General features: G+C 43.0%; 1 protein-coding gene across 1 annotated transcript in view; it reads right to left on the bottom strand.

Moving 5' to 3' along the window:
- Positions 1-621: 621 nt before the first annotated feature.
- The window catches only part of COQ9 (coenzyme Q9), a 70,291-nt gene continuing 53,283 nt past the window's right edge, over positions 622-17,629 (bottom strand). The window contains exons 5-9 of the mRNA XM_078670552.1: positions 15,404-15,488; positions 13,181-13,285; positions 12,933-13,088; positions 1,815-1,868; positions 622-1,077 (exon numbers count right to left, since the gene is read on the bottom strand). Of these exons, the coding sequence (XP_078526678.1) occupies positions 1,042-1,077; positions 1,815-1,868; positions 12,933-13,088; positions 13,181-13,285; positions 15,404-15,488 (436 nt within the window). The 3' untranslated portion in view covers positions 622-1,041. The remainder of the gene's footprint in view (positions 1,078-1,814; positions 1,869-12,932; positions 13,089-13,180; positions 13,286-15,403; positions 15,489-17,629) is intronic.

Genomic DNA, 17,629 nt, shown 5'->3' with positions numbered 1-17,629 from the left:
AGTTTTTCAGTGGATGCTAAAAAAAGAAACAATTGAAGCTTGGGGTGTATCCTATGTACATCTCATTTCTGGAGAGTTCAAAAGTGTAGAAAATCTAATAATTTTTCCTATACGACCCAGGTTAGTAATCACTAGAACCACGCCGTTCTGTGAAAGATAAAAAATATTTGTATTTTTTTTAATTATTCGTAATCATGTGACTAACTGCAGTGTTCACTTTCGGTGCAGATCTACCTGCTAGAAATCACCATTTTCTTAATGGTTAATAAAAGCAAAACGAGTGTCAACTATTTGGAAGAAGCACATCTACTCTGCTTGATTGGAATCACGCTAATCACACACGCTGGCAACATATCGGAGGGTATCAGGGTTTGGGGCAAGTTGCACAGAATCCTTTAGACCAATAGTTTTTTCTAACCAACAAATCAGTTAGAAAGGACAGAAAAACTATTATAGATCTTTTCTGCATCAACGAATGTCAAAAGCTTGTTTGACCAGTGCGTAACCTGAAACTGCTGTTTGTTAATAGCGACTAAAGCAGCCAAGAAAATCAACTCAGCTGAGAAAAGAGCTCAACAAGCATCACCACAAGTAGTAATCACGGACCATGGAACAAACACATTCAATATGGCCATTTTTAATATATATTACACAACTGCGTTTCCAAAACACAACACGTACACATGTCAGTGGTACAGCCTGTGACCCCACGGGGTTACAAATGTTCGGAATCTGGGTTCACATACTTTGCCCCCTGCACCGGAGGTAAGAAAGAAACTGAGCAACACAAACAGCATAAAAAAGGTCTGCCTTGGGTGAATGACATTTACTGGGTGGGCCCAGGGTGGTAGGAAATCTGAGCGGAAGCCGGAAGAGAGCGCACAAGCTTTGCAGATTTTGTCCCATGTATATTTCCAAGGGCGGTTTAAGCTATGATGCAGATCAGCAGGAGGATGATGGTGAAGAGAACTGTGCTTCACGGAGTATGAGCTGGAGTCCTGGTGAGACAGAGGCCCTATGTCAGCACTCTTCTCACTCCCTTCATCGGCGCTGGTTCAGTCCTGTCATGTTTTTCAGCTGTCAAAAAAGCATGAAACTATATTAGCAATATGGCACTTCCCCAACATTTGAGTCCACATCAAGCTAGAAAAAGAGAAGAGTTGGTGGTCAAGGGAATGAACAGGGAGGGTGAGGGGTGTGCTTGGATTAAAATGCAGGCTCAGCTTCCAGCCTGAAGCTGAAGGCTCGCGTTGGGAATCACTGTAGAAGTCAAGCTGAAAGTCTGTACCAATGAGGTGCTTGAGATCTAAGTAGACGTCAAGCTCCAGGCTTCCAGAAGGAATAGGCTGTTGGAACGGGTTGGATTTAAGTAAGAAACAGATTGTGTGATTTGTTGAAACAGACAAAATTCTGGCTTTGCCGGATAAAGGATGTATCCCTGGTGTGAACTGAGAATTAGTCTTAGCAACAAGCATAGTGGGGGTGGTGTGGTATTGACTGTATGTCTGGCCTACATAATGGTGTTGCAAAGTAGCAGCACACAAAAAGCCTAGTGAAGGGGGCTTGTTGGAAGGTAAAAACTGAACTGCAGAATAGATCAGCTGAAGCAACAAAAGTTCTTATCTTACAATAACATCTTCTCTCCGATACTCAATAAGACTTTGGCACAAACTGCTCTAGAATCCTTGCAGGATAGCCTCGCAAACATAAATGAGAATCTTTACTACGGCTACTAATTAGGGATCCTAAGAATTATTTAATTTGATGAATGCAGATAGTGCGTGGTCTGTAAGAACTGTTCGGTTGTAACCTACCGTGACTGCTGCTCCCATTAGACCCTGCACCAATGCTTCACCGGTCGACTTCACCTAAAAACAAAGAACAATGTATTCCCCAGTCGTCTAGTGCACACAGTCCAGATTTCTATGTTTAACCTTTTTCCAAAATAACGTTCAAAGAAGAGAAAAGGGAAGCAGGATATTGAAGCAGATATATTGGTTTCGAAAAGAGAGGGTCTACACAAGCACTGCTTGAGACAAACAAATTTAAACAGAGAAGACAGAGTGGGTATGGTGTCTGAACACGAGTACGCTACGAAACAGATCTCTTTCATTGGAGACATAGAATTAGCTATTCTATGTCTCAAATGAAAGAAATCTGTTTCGTGCACGTTTCCACAACACAATGAAGTTGTTATCACGTGGTGGCTACGTTTTCCCTCTTCTCACTTATGTTTACCGATCAAGATTTCTTTTTATTAATATATTTTCGCCAGCAGTATCCTCAATGGGGTACGGTAACTTAAATGGCCTTTTTGGGATCCATCACTTAATTTTTCAGTGTGGTGTTAGGATACGAGTGTGACATATCATTTTTTTGTAATACACAAGGATATACTGAAACAATATGGTTTATTAGTATGTAATGCCTTTTATTCTTATTGATTTTGTTGACAGCCTTGAAAAAGTCGTCAAAACGACAAAACACGTGGCGGCTGTGCATATCATCTACTGACCTGCATGTCAACAGACTGTGGCTTTTTGATCTATGTCAACAGACTTTGGTTCAGTGAGTCATGTAACAACAAGTGTTAGATACAGATGTTTGAAAAAGATAAAAATGTGATCTGCAACATCAGATCAAAATTACTTTACCTTTGTAGTGCTCTGGATTGATTAATCTAACATATTTAACTACACAAGAGTTAATGTAATCTTGGTTTTGGAAAGACATTTGAATCTGTTAATACAAACTTTAGGGAAAGATGTACACACTGGCCAGATGACTCAAATGTGCATGTGATTAAGTTGACAGCGAAGGAGGTTTGTCGTTTGACAAACACAGAGGCAGGGGTTGATTGAACTCATTTAATTTCCAATGCTTATGGTGAGGTGTTAAATTATTTTTACATTAATTGAATTTTGCAAATGACACTTATGTCCTAACCCACCACTCTCAACATTTTTCGGATAAGGTAATACTCGAACAATTGATTACATTTTAGTGATTGAAAAATATATACAATTTTCAGATTCTCCCGATGTGTTTGAGTGATCCCTTAACGATGGATCTTAAGCTAGTCCATTTAACAGATATGCCATAGATGTCAAGCCAAGGTCTTGAGGTAGGGAAAGGGAATGGCCTTGCATTAAAGTAGAAGAGAATTGATACAGAGTCATTTCTCGCGAGCATAATGAGAGAGTAGAAGGATTAAGTGGACATTTGCTTAGACAACACAACTGGAGGTGATGTAGTAAAACTTTCAAATTGGATATTATAACATAAAATAATCAGCACTTACAAGAAGTGCATCTAATTGTCAAGTAAAGACACAGACGATTTAACACAGCCTGCACAAAGGACCATAGTACGCTTAAAAATAATTAAATAATATTCCAAGAGATGTTAGATTAGTGAAAATATATAGACTTAAAAAAATACTCTTTCTATATGGAACAAAAATAATCAAGGACTAAGCATGAGAGGTGTTATCTGAAGCTAACAAATAGAGGGATTAAACTGCATTTTGGAGAGTCATTAATGCACCCTATTTTAGAGAGTCCACCAGCCCAATTTTTGAAACCTTAATTCCCACACACAATTCGGTTGATCATTTTTCCTTTATTTATTCTCTGCCCATAAACGAGAATGGTACTTCTTTAGCGGAGAAGGGTCAATGTGATGAAGTAGGAACACATTGCCCTCTCTTGTTTGAACTAGGGGAGGTCATTAGCACTACAAAAAGCTGTAGAAAAAGGAAAGCACCAGGAGGGATGGGGCTCCATTAGACATGCTTATAGAAAATATAGGTCTGTGTGCCCCTTTATTGTCCATCTTGCTGAAAACTGTTTCAAGAAAGGACCCGCTTACCACCTGGATTTGATCAATATTTGTCCCGATTTAAAAAAAAAAGGGGAACACTTTAGATCCAAATTGATATACACATATCTGCTTACTTGATTCCACACTAAAGGTAGTGGGGCGAATGATGGTGTCAAGATTGGAAAACGAGGCAAAAAATCATGTGTTGTATGGTTTCCACAAAGGTATCGGTACCATTGAACAAGGTTTGAACTTAAATCTTTCAATCAACAAATATACCCTGGTTAAAAAAGGATCCATCTATTTTGCATGTATTGATCTATGGAGTGCCTTTGACTGCGTAATCCATGCTAAGTTGTGGGGAATGGGCACTCGTGGGCAGGATGATGGGGGGGGGGGGGATGGTGTCAATGATTCTATGGTTCGTTTTTTGAGACAGCTGTATACAAGTACCAGGGCTAGTGTGCAATATGGAAGGGACGGGGAAAGTACTGAGCTGTTTGCGATTTGTCGGGGAGGCTGGCAGGGTTGTATTTTGCCTCCCTTCCTCTTTATTCACTATGTAAGTAATATGAAGAAACTCCTAGCAGATGGGAGAGAGATAAGTCCCAAATAGGCTCGTCTCCTCTGATGTTTTGTTCTATGCAGATGACTCCGTTTTTTTTGGCTTTCTCCGGGCCTGGACTACAATGTCTTAATTTTAATATCTTTATGGATAACCTAGGTCTGAGTGCTAACCTTAGTAAAGCAGAGTATGAGCAAAGGTCCAGCTAAGAAGAAGTCTTGTTACTATTCTCAAATATTGATACCTTATTTAGGTATGTATTGTAGGCATTGAAAGAATTGGCTTCCCTCAGGTGATATCAGGAGGTTTTGAGTGCTGTTTAGATTCGTAGCGAGGCTAGGCACGATGCCTTTGAAAGAGATGACTACTATTTCTAGGCTAAGTGCATACCAGCAGTTTGTTATGGTGCGGGTAAATGTAAATATTCTCCAGAAGGTGGAAAATCAGTGCCTTAAAAGTGTTGGTTGTGCTGACAAGCTGCTCCACATTTACATGCCATCTAAAACTTGGCATGCCATATATTGAAGATCACATTAAACTTCACCTGTACTCTAGTTCTTCGGGATTGACATACAGAAGAGGGAACCAGGCAGCATTCTTGTATAGTGACATTTGTGGTTTTACCTGTCAAGAGAAACAAATCCACCCCAGACGTAGTGAGGGCTGATACATCTTCAAGTTAACTAATGTACCAACATTGGGCAGGGAATGTTTTGAGGACAGGGATTCTCTACTTAAAGTTTTGCATTGGTTAAGGGGCCACTATAAGTGTAAGTCGATCATAATGCAGGATATCCTGAGTGTCTGTAGATACTTTTCAGAGTTTGAGCCGTGTGACACCATCAATGTGTCGGTCGATAGGTTCTAGGGAGATCCTAGATGGGTTGCTGGCAATTGAAGCTCGAGAGATCTGCACCACAAAGACTGGGATCCAACCTTGTGTTTGGTAGCACTAGCAGGAGTGTTGGTGAATCATTAACAAGGGAGGCCACCATCAGATGAGAATGACTGTTGAGCGGTGTGAACTGACTGCAATCCGTAGTTGCACAAGGCACCCATGTTGTGGTACCTATTGAGGCTGCCCCCGTAGTTTTGCCATCTTGTAGGGTAGCAAAGGCAGATGCTGTTTTAAAGGGTAGGGGCGGTCCCTTGGGCACTGCACTGGATCAACCAAGTCCCGATGGACAACTGCAGATCCTTTCCTGGCATTCGTCTGGCTTACGAAGTAAGCTGGGCGACCCATTATAGGGTGATTATATCAATCTCTGCCAGGAGACCTGAGCCTTAGAGCCACATCATAGATCCGGCTTTGCAACTTTTTCAGTAAACAAGCTTCCTTCCTCCTCTGGCCGCCCCTCTGGGGCCCTTCTGATATGGGCCAAAATCTTTTGTAAGTGGAATACTTCAATTCTTCAAATAGAGTCGCCGGATGTCTTAGGGTTGTCTACCAGGGCTAGTAAAGGGCCCTCTATTAATATCTATAACATCTACAACCATTGCGCAGGTTCCAATTTCCCTCTCCCATTTTGTCTGACCTCAACAATCACCTAGAGTCTTTGCCGTAAAAACCAAAGCTCATCATCAGGGGTGATTTTAATACCACCTTTGAGCCGTTGGACTACATCTCGCTGGTAACGAAAGCAGAGGACTCAGCCCAGGGTATCCCAGGTTTGAAAGACCACCCCTTAAAAACATGCCCTACAGTGGCCACGCAATTGGCCTTGCTCACTATTGAATATAGCATGTAATGGCAGGACATATTCTGACCAGATTAGGGCGCATACGTTCACCAGGGGCCAAACCAAAAGCAGGATTGACTACATATTGTTATCTCTCGACTTATGGGAATAGCTGGTGGACTTTTGTGTCACTGTCAGGCCAGAGAGTGATCACAATCCTATCCAACAAACACTTAAAGAAGGACTGTACAAGATTCTGGGTCGGTCTAGATCACCCGGGGATCAAATCATTGGAAATTCCAGGAGGCCCTCAAGTGGCAAAAAATGTATTGTTGCCCCTTGTGGTTCACTTCTATTTACAATCTTGATGAGATAGTTATTTTCCCATTACTAGCATTCCTGAGCACTTCTACTCCTTAAACCTTCTCTTTGAGGTGGGTGGCAGTAACCATAAGAGAGCCACCATAAGAGAGCCACCCCTGCATCTGCCCCCTGGTTCTCTAAAGACTGCAGACAGGACAAATCAGGTCTATTGACCGCAATCAGATCTTTATGCACACAGCAGATTTGCGAGGCAAGGAACTCATAAAAAGGTGTTAAGAGACCAGTAAGAAGAATTGGGATGAGCAAAATTGGCAGGATCTGTTAGAAGTTTCCAAAGAAAGTATGCGCCTTCCTTTTGGCATATAATTGCCCACGGCATCTTGGAAGCTCTAACTCCTACTGCCCATCATATTAAGCAGCAGATCTGGCTCAAACATTTTAGTAATGACCAGTGCTTTCCAAACTTTTCATTTAGGTGAAACATTTTTTAGACGTGTATCATTTAGCGACACAGTAATTGAGTTTTACTAGCAAAATATATGATTTGTAAAATAATAACATACATACATATACAAGACTGCTGTCATTTAGGAGTAACTAAAACAATTTGAATATAAACAGCAACACTCACTTTTTCATGAGATGTATGAGGTTGATAGCGAGCATGTGGAGCTGCAGGGGCCACGTCACTGGCGATGCAGCTGTCACCTCCCCCCTGTGTAAGCTTGAACAGGTCCGGGGGGAAAGCAGCGAGCGATGCTGCCACCCCCCACATGCATGTGAAGCTGCGTCACTGGTGATGCTGCTTTCGACCCCCCGCGTAAGCTTGGAAGGGTATGCGGGGGCAGTAGTCGGCAGCAGCAGCGATAGACGCCGCAGGCTTTACTCACCGCCGGAGGTTCCACGGGTCTGTGGGAGGGCAGCAGCAGTGAGCGCCAGATGGCCACTGGCGATGGTGCTGCTGGCCTCTCCCTGATCTAGATTGAATGGGAATGCGGGGGTGGTGCAGAGCGCTGCACTTCTGGAGCCCCCGGCAGTCTACTCACCGCCACTGCCACATGCTTCAACGGTTCTGCAGGAGGGTGGCAGCGAGCAACAGCGATGCTCAGACTCCAATCATGGTTTGCTGCCCCGCCAAAGGAGACGACTCCTCTATCACAGGAACAGGTAATGAGTCATTAGCATGCGCAGTACCGTCCTGCATGCTGCTTAGACAGCATGGCCTAGACTACGTTGTGTGACACACCTACAGACGGCAGACGACACACTAATGTGTCACGACACACTGTTTGGAAAGCACGTCCTTGCTAGCTCAGTTGCCATCAAGCCCTGCCTAGCACTCACAGTATAACACAGATTCTAGATACTATACATTTTTCCCTAGAGGACACTGAGGAAGCGATTTTGGCTCTAAAACCGGGGAAAGCACTGGGATTAAACCTTATTCCTGGCGATCTGTATTGTTCTGATATCGAGATCTGGGCCCCTGATATCAATATTGTCTAATTCCATCATGCCAGGTGCCCCTCTCCCTGATTCATGAAGAGGATCAGTGAATATTCAAATTTTTAAAAAGGGTGCCAGATCCAATCCAAGTAATTATAGGCCTATCAGCCTTATTGTTATCTTGCAGAAGGTGTTTTGCTGCCAGGTCCTGTCCAAACTCCAGGCGTGGGCCACCAACTTTGATGTCCTCTCACCATTCCAGGCCGGGATTAGATCAAAGATAGGAACTGTGGATCAAATATTATTTTGATTCTCGCTCATACTTTTGAAGTATAGCAAGATTTTAAAGGACTATTTTTATGTTGCCTTCATTGATCTGAGAGCAGCATTTGATCTGGTCCCTAGAGCCAGTCTCTGGGACACTCAGGTCAATGGGGCTCCTCTAACCGTGGTAGGGATCTTGGAGAGGTTACACAAGAACAACTTCGCCAAAGTGCATTGGGGTAGGGACGGGGCACTAAGAGAGAGGATTAGTATCACAAGAGGTGCATCAGGGTTGCGTTCTGGCACCAACGCTGTTTTCCCTCTATATCAACAACACGTTTAATTAACTTCACAACTGTATTAATGACGCTCCTAAACTTGGTGGTTTGCTGATGAGACGCTCCTTATCTTGAGAACACTTGTGGAGATCAAGAACTTGCAAAACAAATTCCCGGAGTTCTGCAGTAATAGGGGGCTCAAGATTAATGCAAAGAAAACCAAATGTAGGAATCTAAGGCCGCAGAGGACCTTTCACAGGAACCTAACACTGGGTTCTGAGGTTTTCGAGGATGTCAAACACTTTGGCATAAGGTTCAGCAGTTCCATGACATGGGCATCCCATATTGAAAAGTCTAGGGCTATTCTACTACAAAAATCATCTGCCATTGGAATGATGCACAGAGATTCAAGTCAGTGAGCAGGCTCTCCAGTGGTGGAGGTTTACATGGTTGAGGTCCAGTCGTCTGCACTATATGGGGCAGATATTCTCTCAGTTAGAGAAAACATTTTATATGGTCTGTATTATTCCTTCCCCAATCCATGCCACTAGTCCCTCTGTATTACGACCTGGCTTTGAAGCGGACTGGCGACATAGCCGCTCTGAGACCTCTGGTATACTGGATTAGGCTATCGTCATTCCTGAGCTCGAGTTGTATATGCAAGGCCTTCGTGAACGTATACTTTTGGATCAGGAGATGATTGTTCCTTGGCTAGCTCACATTACAAAATGGCTCCTCTAGGTGGGGCTGGAAGCCCTGTGGACCAATCCCTCAGTCATCAACTCCCCAAAAAAGGGTCTTGTGAAGAAAGCACTTTGGGGCCACATAAAAAGCGAGTGCATACGGAAAGCTGATAGTGACAGCCTGACAGGGAGGTTTTTGTCTATAAAATCCACTAATCAGCTTGAACACTATCTTGAGGAGGTTGTTCTGCAGTGGGCAAAAATGTTTTTTTATCAAATTCAGGATTGGCATTCTAGCGGTGAACAGTTACCTACATAGATGGACCAAGAGGAGTCCCCAGGCAAGTGACACGCACTCATGTTCTACATGTCCGGGCAGGGCAGAGAGGACAGAACATATCTTGTTTTGCTGTCCACTGTATTCTACAGTGCGGGCAAAATGGCTGAAACCCTACTGCCAGTCTGTGGTTCTGCCATTTTCTACTTGATTTCGAATATTGAACTTTGACAAGAGTAGTCTGTCTGCTTTCTCTGTAAGCGGATTCCTACTGCTATTGGCTGTGATTAGGAATCGACTTGGCCTTCCACTTTAACACTAGAGTTTTGCATCATAGTTATCCTGGCAGTGGGAGGGATCTGGATGCAACTAGGCCTATCGCCTTTGTAACAGAGCACTTGCACTTCATCTATTATGGTTGCCTGCGGGACTGTGCATGGTTTACACCTGTGCTGCAGTGTGAGGTCAACGTTGCTATCTGCCAGCTTATGATTATGTGTATGTATTTATATTTTAGCCAAATGATACATGAATTTTATCCTTGCACTTTAATATGTTACTAATTAATTTATTAGTGTATTTCCTTTTATTGTCAATGGTTTACTGGTCTGTGATTGCACTTACCTTAAGCTACCACTTATGATATATGCAATGCATGAACCCTACTTTTAGGCATGGCAGACCATTTAGGTTTTTGTCTAAGGTTGGCGCTTGTGGATTACCTTTGTGCAATTAGGCAGACACTAGAATATTCGTACATAATATTTTAATGTTATTTGTTGTATTTTTTATGAAATCAATGTATCTTGTTTTTAATTGTTTTATTGTGCTACTTTAATGGCCTATTGGCCCAATATTTTATTACTACTACTTCACCTGTACTATTATGGCACACTATCTGGTCCAAACCAGCTGCTGAGAACAGATATATAGTACGTAGACCAAATACCATGGTTAGCCCTGATCAGGAAAATGTGTAACAATACCAGAATGCGGAGGTATTTTGAAGGAGTCAAAACTTTGCATGAATAAACAAAAGCGACTTCACAGCACAACTCACCCGGATTAGAATGGAAGTTAGCTTGTGGTTCAACCTGAACAAAGTAACTAATATGATACATGCACCTCTGCTAACACATAGTGGCATTCAGCCATAGATTTTAATGGTAACCAACGTGCAACACAGATTTGTTTTAATGAGATTTGCTTAAATACTGTTCAGTTTTCAGATGCCTTCCTCAAAAGTGTGACCCTAAAGATAATTTACTTGTGTGCCCTTGTAACGGGATTTCGTAGTAAAGTATTTTACATCGGTTATTCTTTTGTGGTTTTTACATTATCACCAGGAAGCGCTATATTAGTCCACTTCTGGAACAATTCAATCTTACCCAATGCAAACCTGCTTTTATATACTTGCCTCAACTACATCCCCCTTTTATCTGTTTTTTTTGTCAGTAGATATTTTTTTTGGGCAAGCTAGAAAGAATAGAAGGCTCCCTGATGTGTATTTTTAAGAACTGGATCGATATTATATATTATTACATGTTGGTGTTTTTACTTAATTGACAGAGGTTTTAATGCTATAAATTAATGAAAAACTGTATTCACCAAAGGAACTAAGACATGTATATGATTTTTTCTTTCCCGTAAATATTTTACGATTGTATTTTAAAGTTCTTGCTTGAACCAAATAAAGTGATTTGATTAGAGTATGTAGGCCTCCATATTTATTTTACGAATACAAAGGAAACTAGTGCAAAGAGCACTACTGAATCATGCTTTGTAGTGGTATTCTTCAAACACCAGAAACATCTTCTAAATGGAGATTCTGACCTTTCAACGTGAGTGCCCAACAACGTTTAAGGAGCCGCAGACTTGAAGGGAGCCTAAATGGTGCTTGAAGAGGTTTTAGTCATGCACCTCCCATTAGACAGGGAGCTTTGAAAACACCTGGCACTTATGAAAAGATAAGTCTAATAGTCTGGAAGAGCATCTGCATGAAGGAGAATTTTTTAGGTTGGTGTCTAGATCTACAGAATAGGTTTCTGACACAGAAAGAGAATCAGTCTGGACTGAGTCACAGACCAAATGCTTCAAGTGTCTCGAAAGCACTTGTAGACAGGAAAGGGTGAGCAGAGGAGATTGCATCTTGTTCACCCAGTCATCGAGATGTGGATAAACATGAATACCAAGAAAACCATATATGCAACTGAAATGGCAATAATGAAGAGAAATGACAGATATAATAGTGATTACTACGCAGGGTCTTGTTTCTCTAGAAATGGCAATGCTCAAGGGAAACAACAGACATGACACAGATTGATGACCAGGGTCTTGTTCCAATGTCTATTGCTTCCAGAATGGCAAGGTCACCAGCTTAAAGCTAACCAGAAACAAATATGGGCTCTTATCTAAGAATTCTATAATCGGGCAGAAACCTTGTCTTTTCAAGCCAGTGAAAAACTGAGCTTTCTTAACCCCTTCCGTGCGGCCACGATTCCCCCCGTGTGCGGCCGCCGAACGAACAGGGCGGGGCCGTGACGAACCCCAGCCGTCATCAGCACACGAGCACCGTGGAGCGTGACGGCTGGGGTTCGTCACCAGCATGGAAGGGGTTAACAAGTGAAGCAGGCTGGGCAGTAGGAAGTGGTGAGAAACAGACTATCAAAAGCTGTGAACTTCATGGAGTATGGAATGGACAGAACACAGTGTGCTTCCAAATTCGGAAAGAAAAAATAACCCAACCTTGACCGGCGTTTATCAGAGGATGAAATATTACCTGTCCTCTACAGATTGGTGAAAAAGAATACATGGTGAGCTGGGTAGAGTTCCTTTCTTGACTGAGGGAGTGGGCAGGTCATCCACAGATCCTTGCATCATGTCTTAATACAGCTTCCAATCCTCTAACAGCTCAACGATTCCTGGCAGGTTGGTTATGTGAGCTGGCTCCACCTCCTCCACTGAACCCTCAGTTAAAGCGGGTGCGCAAACCCAACATGCCAGGCAGCAGCCAAATTTGTGTCAGGTGAATGACAGAGGACACTGAATTAGAATATGGAACCAATACCCGACCGAACCCTCTCTCCGAACCATAGCAATAAGACAATCTACTACAAAGTTGACATGAACACAGGATAGTTTAGAACAGCATAAGACATACCCTTTAACGGCACATCACCATATGGCTTATTCATAACCTGGAAATCATAGACTAACAACAACTAATTTCGGTAGCCACCGACCGCCCCTCTTCATGGACAATTCAAACTGGATGAATCACAAGCACAGACAAAAGTCTGGACAAAGATCAAGGGGCCTAGTATTTGGTTAACACTTCACTAAACAAATATCCTGTAACATCATAACGCGCCACCATTCCCATTTACCTGATAAGCCTGCCAACCTCTTTTTCACACATGCTCACACTTGCACTTATCCTATAGTCACACTACTAGGCATTTACATTTCACATGTAAGTTCTTTTTAAACAGCACAGTCTACCCTCCCACATTCACACTCCTTATGTTGGGATGTTTTGTAGTTAAAGGTGATCATTTGCAAGGAGCCGCAGTCATGTCTTGCACATCTTCATACCTGTTTGGCACTGTGACCAAGGTTCATAGCATCACTGATTCGGTTCTCTAGGAAGCGCCATGTGTCCTCGAAGTCAGGCGAAGTGTCCTGGACCATCACCAGCTCTGTAGTGTTGTAGATCCCAGCCAGCATCACTCTGCGGGTGTACCAGTTCATCTGCAGGACCCAAGAAAGACTAGGTCAGAACTGCCCATGAGCCACGTCCACAGCACAGCAAGCCACATCCACAATTCTCTCTATGCACTTACATCAGTGGACTGGTCACCTGCGTAGTGCCACATGTCATCCACCATGGAGGTAAGTAAGTTCAGACCATGGGGGATATTCTGAGGGAGGAGGAGAATGCTCAGCGCCTAGAGACATATAGAGTAAAATAAAAAAATTGTTTTATAAAACAGCAGGTGAGGAAAGAGTGGTGTTACTGTCAAAGATGTATCCATTTTAGGGATTCAAGGTGCTGGCGAGTGCTTGCCAACGTGTTGCTTTGCACTGATTCTTTCAGAGCTGAACTCCCAGTGAGTCCATCTTTGAGTAGGTGGTGTTTAAATGTTCATGGATTCTTTTGGGGCGACTTCTTGTGCATTTCCCATGTTCAATCATAGGAGTGACAGTATGCAGAGAGAGTTTTCAAAACCATTTCTAAGTCCTTCATGGGGACCTTTCAAAGATTCAGTGCAGTTCTTCAGTATGTGCCAGTCCCAGATTGGGAGTCGGTGTGCATTTTCCCACATGAAGGCAGCCCTCGAGAACTTCTTTTCCTCAGCGAGTGCATTTGGATGTGCAAGGGTGTCATGTATTTTCCCAGTCAGACAGCCCCCCAGCTTTTATCTGAGCATATCAATCACAAAGCAGAAATTAGCTTTAACGTGTTTTAAATATGGTAATGCATATTGTTCACACCTACTAGTTGTCTATGCATATTTTCGATAATCAGTGGGATACCAGTAAGACTGAATGTACATTGCGCAACTTAAGTCATACTTGCAGACTGGGCTTATTCATTGTTCCATTTTGATTTGTGTTGTGAATTATCATGGTGTGGAGGGATCATACTGTTATCTCAGTTCAGACTCAAGCTCCAGCTTTCTCTTTGTTGCTCACCATGTACCTCACTGTGCATTCCACTCTGTCCATCAGACTTATTAAGTCAGATTATGTTTCTACCTTGAGCTCATCCTTCAGTGCACATTATACTTTAACTGTGCACAAATGTTTTGTGCATCCCAGAGTATGAGGCATAGTCCTACTTATTCACTGCACATCTGCATCAGGGAGCACCAATCTATTGGTGTGCATTGCTCAGTGTGCGTAGGACTCTGTACGCACTCCCCAGGGCAGGTCGGTCTCTTTGGAGTCTGGTGCATGCTGATCGTGAGTCATAGTGAGCAATGTACAACAAGTGTGCGTTACTTAGTAAGGGAGGTGCAGCAACCTCCTTGTGTGCACGTGAACATGCCACTCAGGCGCCATGTACATCTCTCACTGCGAACCTCTAACAGTGTTCATTCCTCAGAGTGAGTCAGTGTACAGCAATCCTTTGGCATGTATACTTTAAAATGAGTGTGTGCCTATATGTCACCTAATGTGTATTTCTCATTGTGTATGTGGGCATCATGCTCATGAGTGGAGAGGCACACAAGCAGTAAATAATGCAAGGGGTTAGCCACGATGTGGAGAGGTGTGGCTCACTGGTTAGAGGCGGCAGACCTGTAAGCAGAGAACGGCCCGGGACCAGGGTTCAATTCCCGACGCGGCAGGGTCTTGGACCAGGGTCAACGGACTCGATAATTCTCACCTCAGTACCTACTCTAACCAGGGAACACACTCGGTAACTCTGGGCATTAAGCTTGCCTCATCTCTACAACGGCCCCCCACAGACGCCGGGGATGCCTGGTTTCACCCTGGAGATACCCAGAAAGGGACCATCTCACAGGGAAAACCAGGACGGGTTCCCCAGCGGTCTACAGCGCCAGGACACTCGGGTAGAGTAACAGTGCGCTTTACAAGTATCTCACATAGCTGTGACATTTGGAACAAAAGGATAACACATTTCAAAAACAGTGTTTTCCCTTTGTGCTAGTGATGTTCAAAGATTGCCTCAATTCACTGGGAGACAGAACAACCTCTCGTTAGCAAACAAGTACAGCATGCTGTGGGCATTTATGAAGAACCACCTAAGGTGCAGGCCTCGGAACAAATTACTCTCAGTAAGGATCACGTTGAATTTCTTGTGTCTGTCACAACTACCATTATTCAATTAAATGCACGTCATTGTCTGTATAACTTACAGTAAATATCATTTAACTTGGGAATAAGGTAAGGTATGCTCAGGGGTGGATTACAAATGTGTACTGTTGTTACACGTGTCACGTTCAGCTCTGCAATCCAGTATGATGAATTCACCTTCGTGAGCACCAACCTCTTAGCGTGCACTCCTCAGTGTGCACCAACCTCTCAGAGTGAATGTGTACCTGGGGCCAGGTCTGGATGTAAGGGATGAGCATCCGCAGCCGGGTTTCCACTGCATCCCTCAGAAACTGATCGGTCTTCTTCTTCCTGGGTGGGGCAAAAGGGCAACTTACTCACTTGCACCAACACTGATCCTCCGTCCATGCTCTCCCTCCTAACCAGATACAGAGAGAGAATGTCAAGCCATCCATGGAGCCTCAGCGGTTTCAGTGTTCTAACACGGGAAACACCTACCGGCTACTTTCTCTCGTCCATATATCCCCTCCTCCCTAATTTCTAAGAGTGGGCCAGCCGGACTGACTAGCATGGAAGGTTGGAACAGTGCATGAGCACTGGTAATACCATGAGGCTGAATCCCAAGAGTACCCGGGTGCGTGTAACACTTCTTGTATTTGGCTTCTCTCCAGTCTCAACTATTGGTGAAACCTCACACAGCTGTCTCTGCTGGCAGGCGCGGCCATCTTTGGCCAGTTAGACCACCAGAGATGAAGGAATGCCCAACTACATTCATTCGCTCTTCTCCAGATTGTTCCAGAGAAGTGCTTGGATTCGATGGAGGGGTGGGGACAGCATAGTAAGTAAAGGACTTTATAGGAGAGCGCATCAACAATTCTTATGGACATAAGCGTGAAGGACCATGGTGTTAAAGTCCCAAGGGATCCACTGCGAAGGAGATCAACTGGGCAAGGTGTGGAGGTGCCACAGGCAACAATAAGCAAAAGGGCAGATGGGGCACAGACGTTAAGTGGGCACGTGAAATATCAACAAAGATGGATAACAGTGCTAATATTTTTTACAGTCCATGTACAAAGATAACGAATAGGTCCAATTTTAACCAACATTTAATAGGATATAAATAAACACAACCAGCAGTCAATGAAGACAAGACTTACAGGGTCCATTAGCATGGTGTAGTACAGTAAACCATGACCACAGGTACATCAATGAAAATCAGTACATATATATGTGTCTTGCAAAATGTGCATGCTGTAATTTATTTACTGGGAACGTACCTCAAAGAGAAACACTGAATAGAGATTACATCAACCAGTACTTAAGAAATTGTGATCAACAAATGCAATTTCGGAAAGACAGCAAGACTTAATTGTTTTATCACAATGGAATATTGGACAATTTGACTATGAGGACATATAGTATAGACATGATGGTTTCATTTATTCACAATGGAAACTGGTTGTTAGTTAAGTGGGTATACAGGTAATTGGTCAGGTTTGCTAATTAGGCATACCTGAATAAGAAGAGTTTTTGGCGTCCGTCCAGAAGGAAGGTCCTACACGTCTCATTTTCTTTCTCCTTACACTATCACCCAAACCTTAGCTGCAGGATCGACACCACCATCCTGCACGATGCACCCCACAAAACCAGATCAAAGCAATCCAACACCTCACATTTTTCACATCATAAAATAGGGATCTCGAACCTCTTCCAAAATGAGAGCTAGTTTTAATAATCAGAAATCATTACGAGTTACTGCTACATTAGCTGTTCTAGTGGGTACCACAACTTTGTTAGCAGATGAACAATAAACTACATTTGAATTCCTAATTTAAAACATAATATTTTCACATAATAATTTATAGGAGTATTCTTGTGCACTACAAGCCTTGCTTCCTACATGGTTTGTACTGCCATCCACCTTTTACTGATGCACCATTAGTTTGTATAACAAGGAGACATCCCCATAAGAAGGTTACCTTTCTCTGCCGCTGTCCCAGTTCATACCCATCCCCTTTCAGCTGGAGAGCCATCCTCTTACTTTTCGTTTCAGCCCCACTGTATACCCCTAATCACCTTTACTTCGGTGCTAAACTAACACCTTCGGCTGAACCACTTATCCCCAACCATCTTTCACTAGATCCTCTATGTGTTTTTTGGTCAACTTTAGAATCCTTGCTTTTGTGTCTTATTGCTGTCATCAGTTAATCTTTAGAATGATGTATTGTATGTCTTAGGGTTTCATTAATCTTTTCACACTAATTCTAAACATGTCGATTCGACTTTTTAAGTGATCTAAACCATCCAACAGATGACCGACCAAATAGCAGCAGTGCACCAGTCGCATACTACTTTAAAGGTGAGTGTGTTGTTTCAAAATGTCTGAAGATGCTGCTGGATTGTTAGGAACTGGATAGGGTTTTGAGTATTGTCTTGATCTATAGTTAAGGCTACCAGATGCTCTATGGCCCATATGTGTAAGTTGTGCGATT

This window comes from Lissotriton helveticus, chromosome 12 (genome assembly GCF_964261635.1).
Source record: "Lissotriton helveticus chromosome 12, aLisHel1.1, whole genome shotgun sequence".
NCBI lineage: Eukaryota > Metazoa > Chordata > Amphibia > Caudata > Salamandridae > Lissotriton > Lissotriton helveticus.
This window is presented reverse-complemented; position numbering and strand designations above follow the sequence as displayed.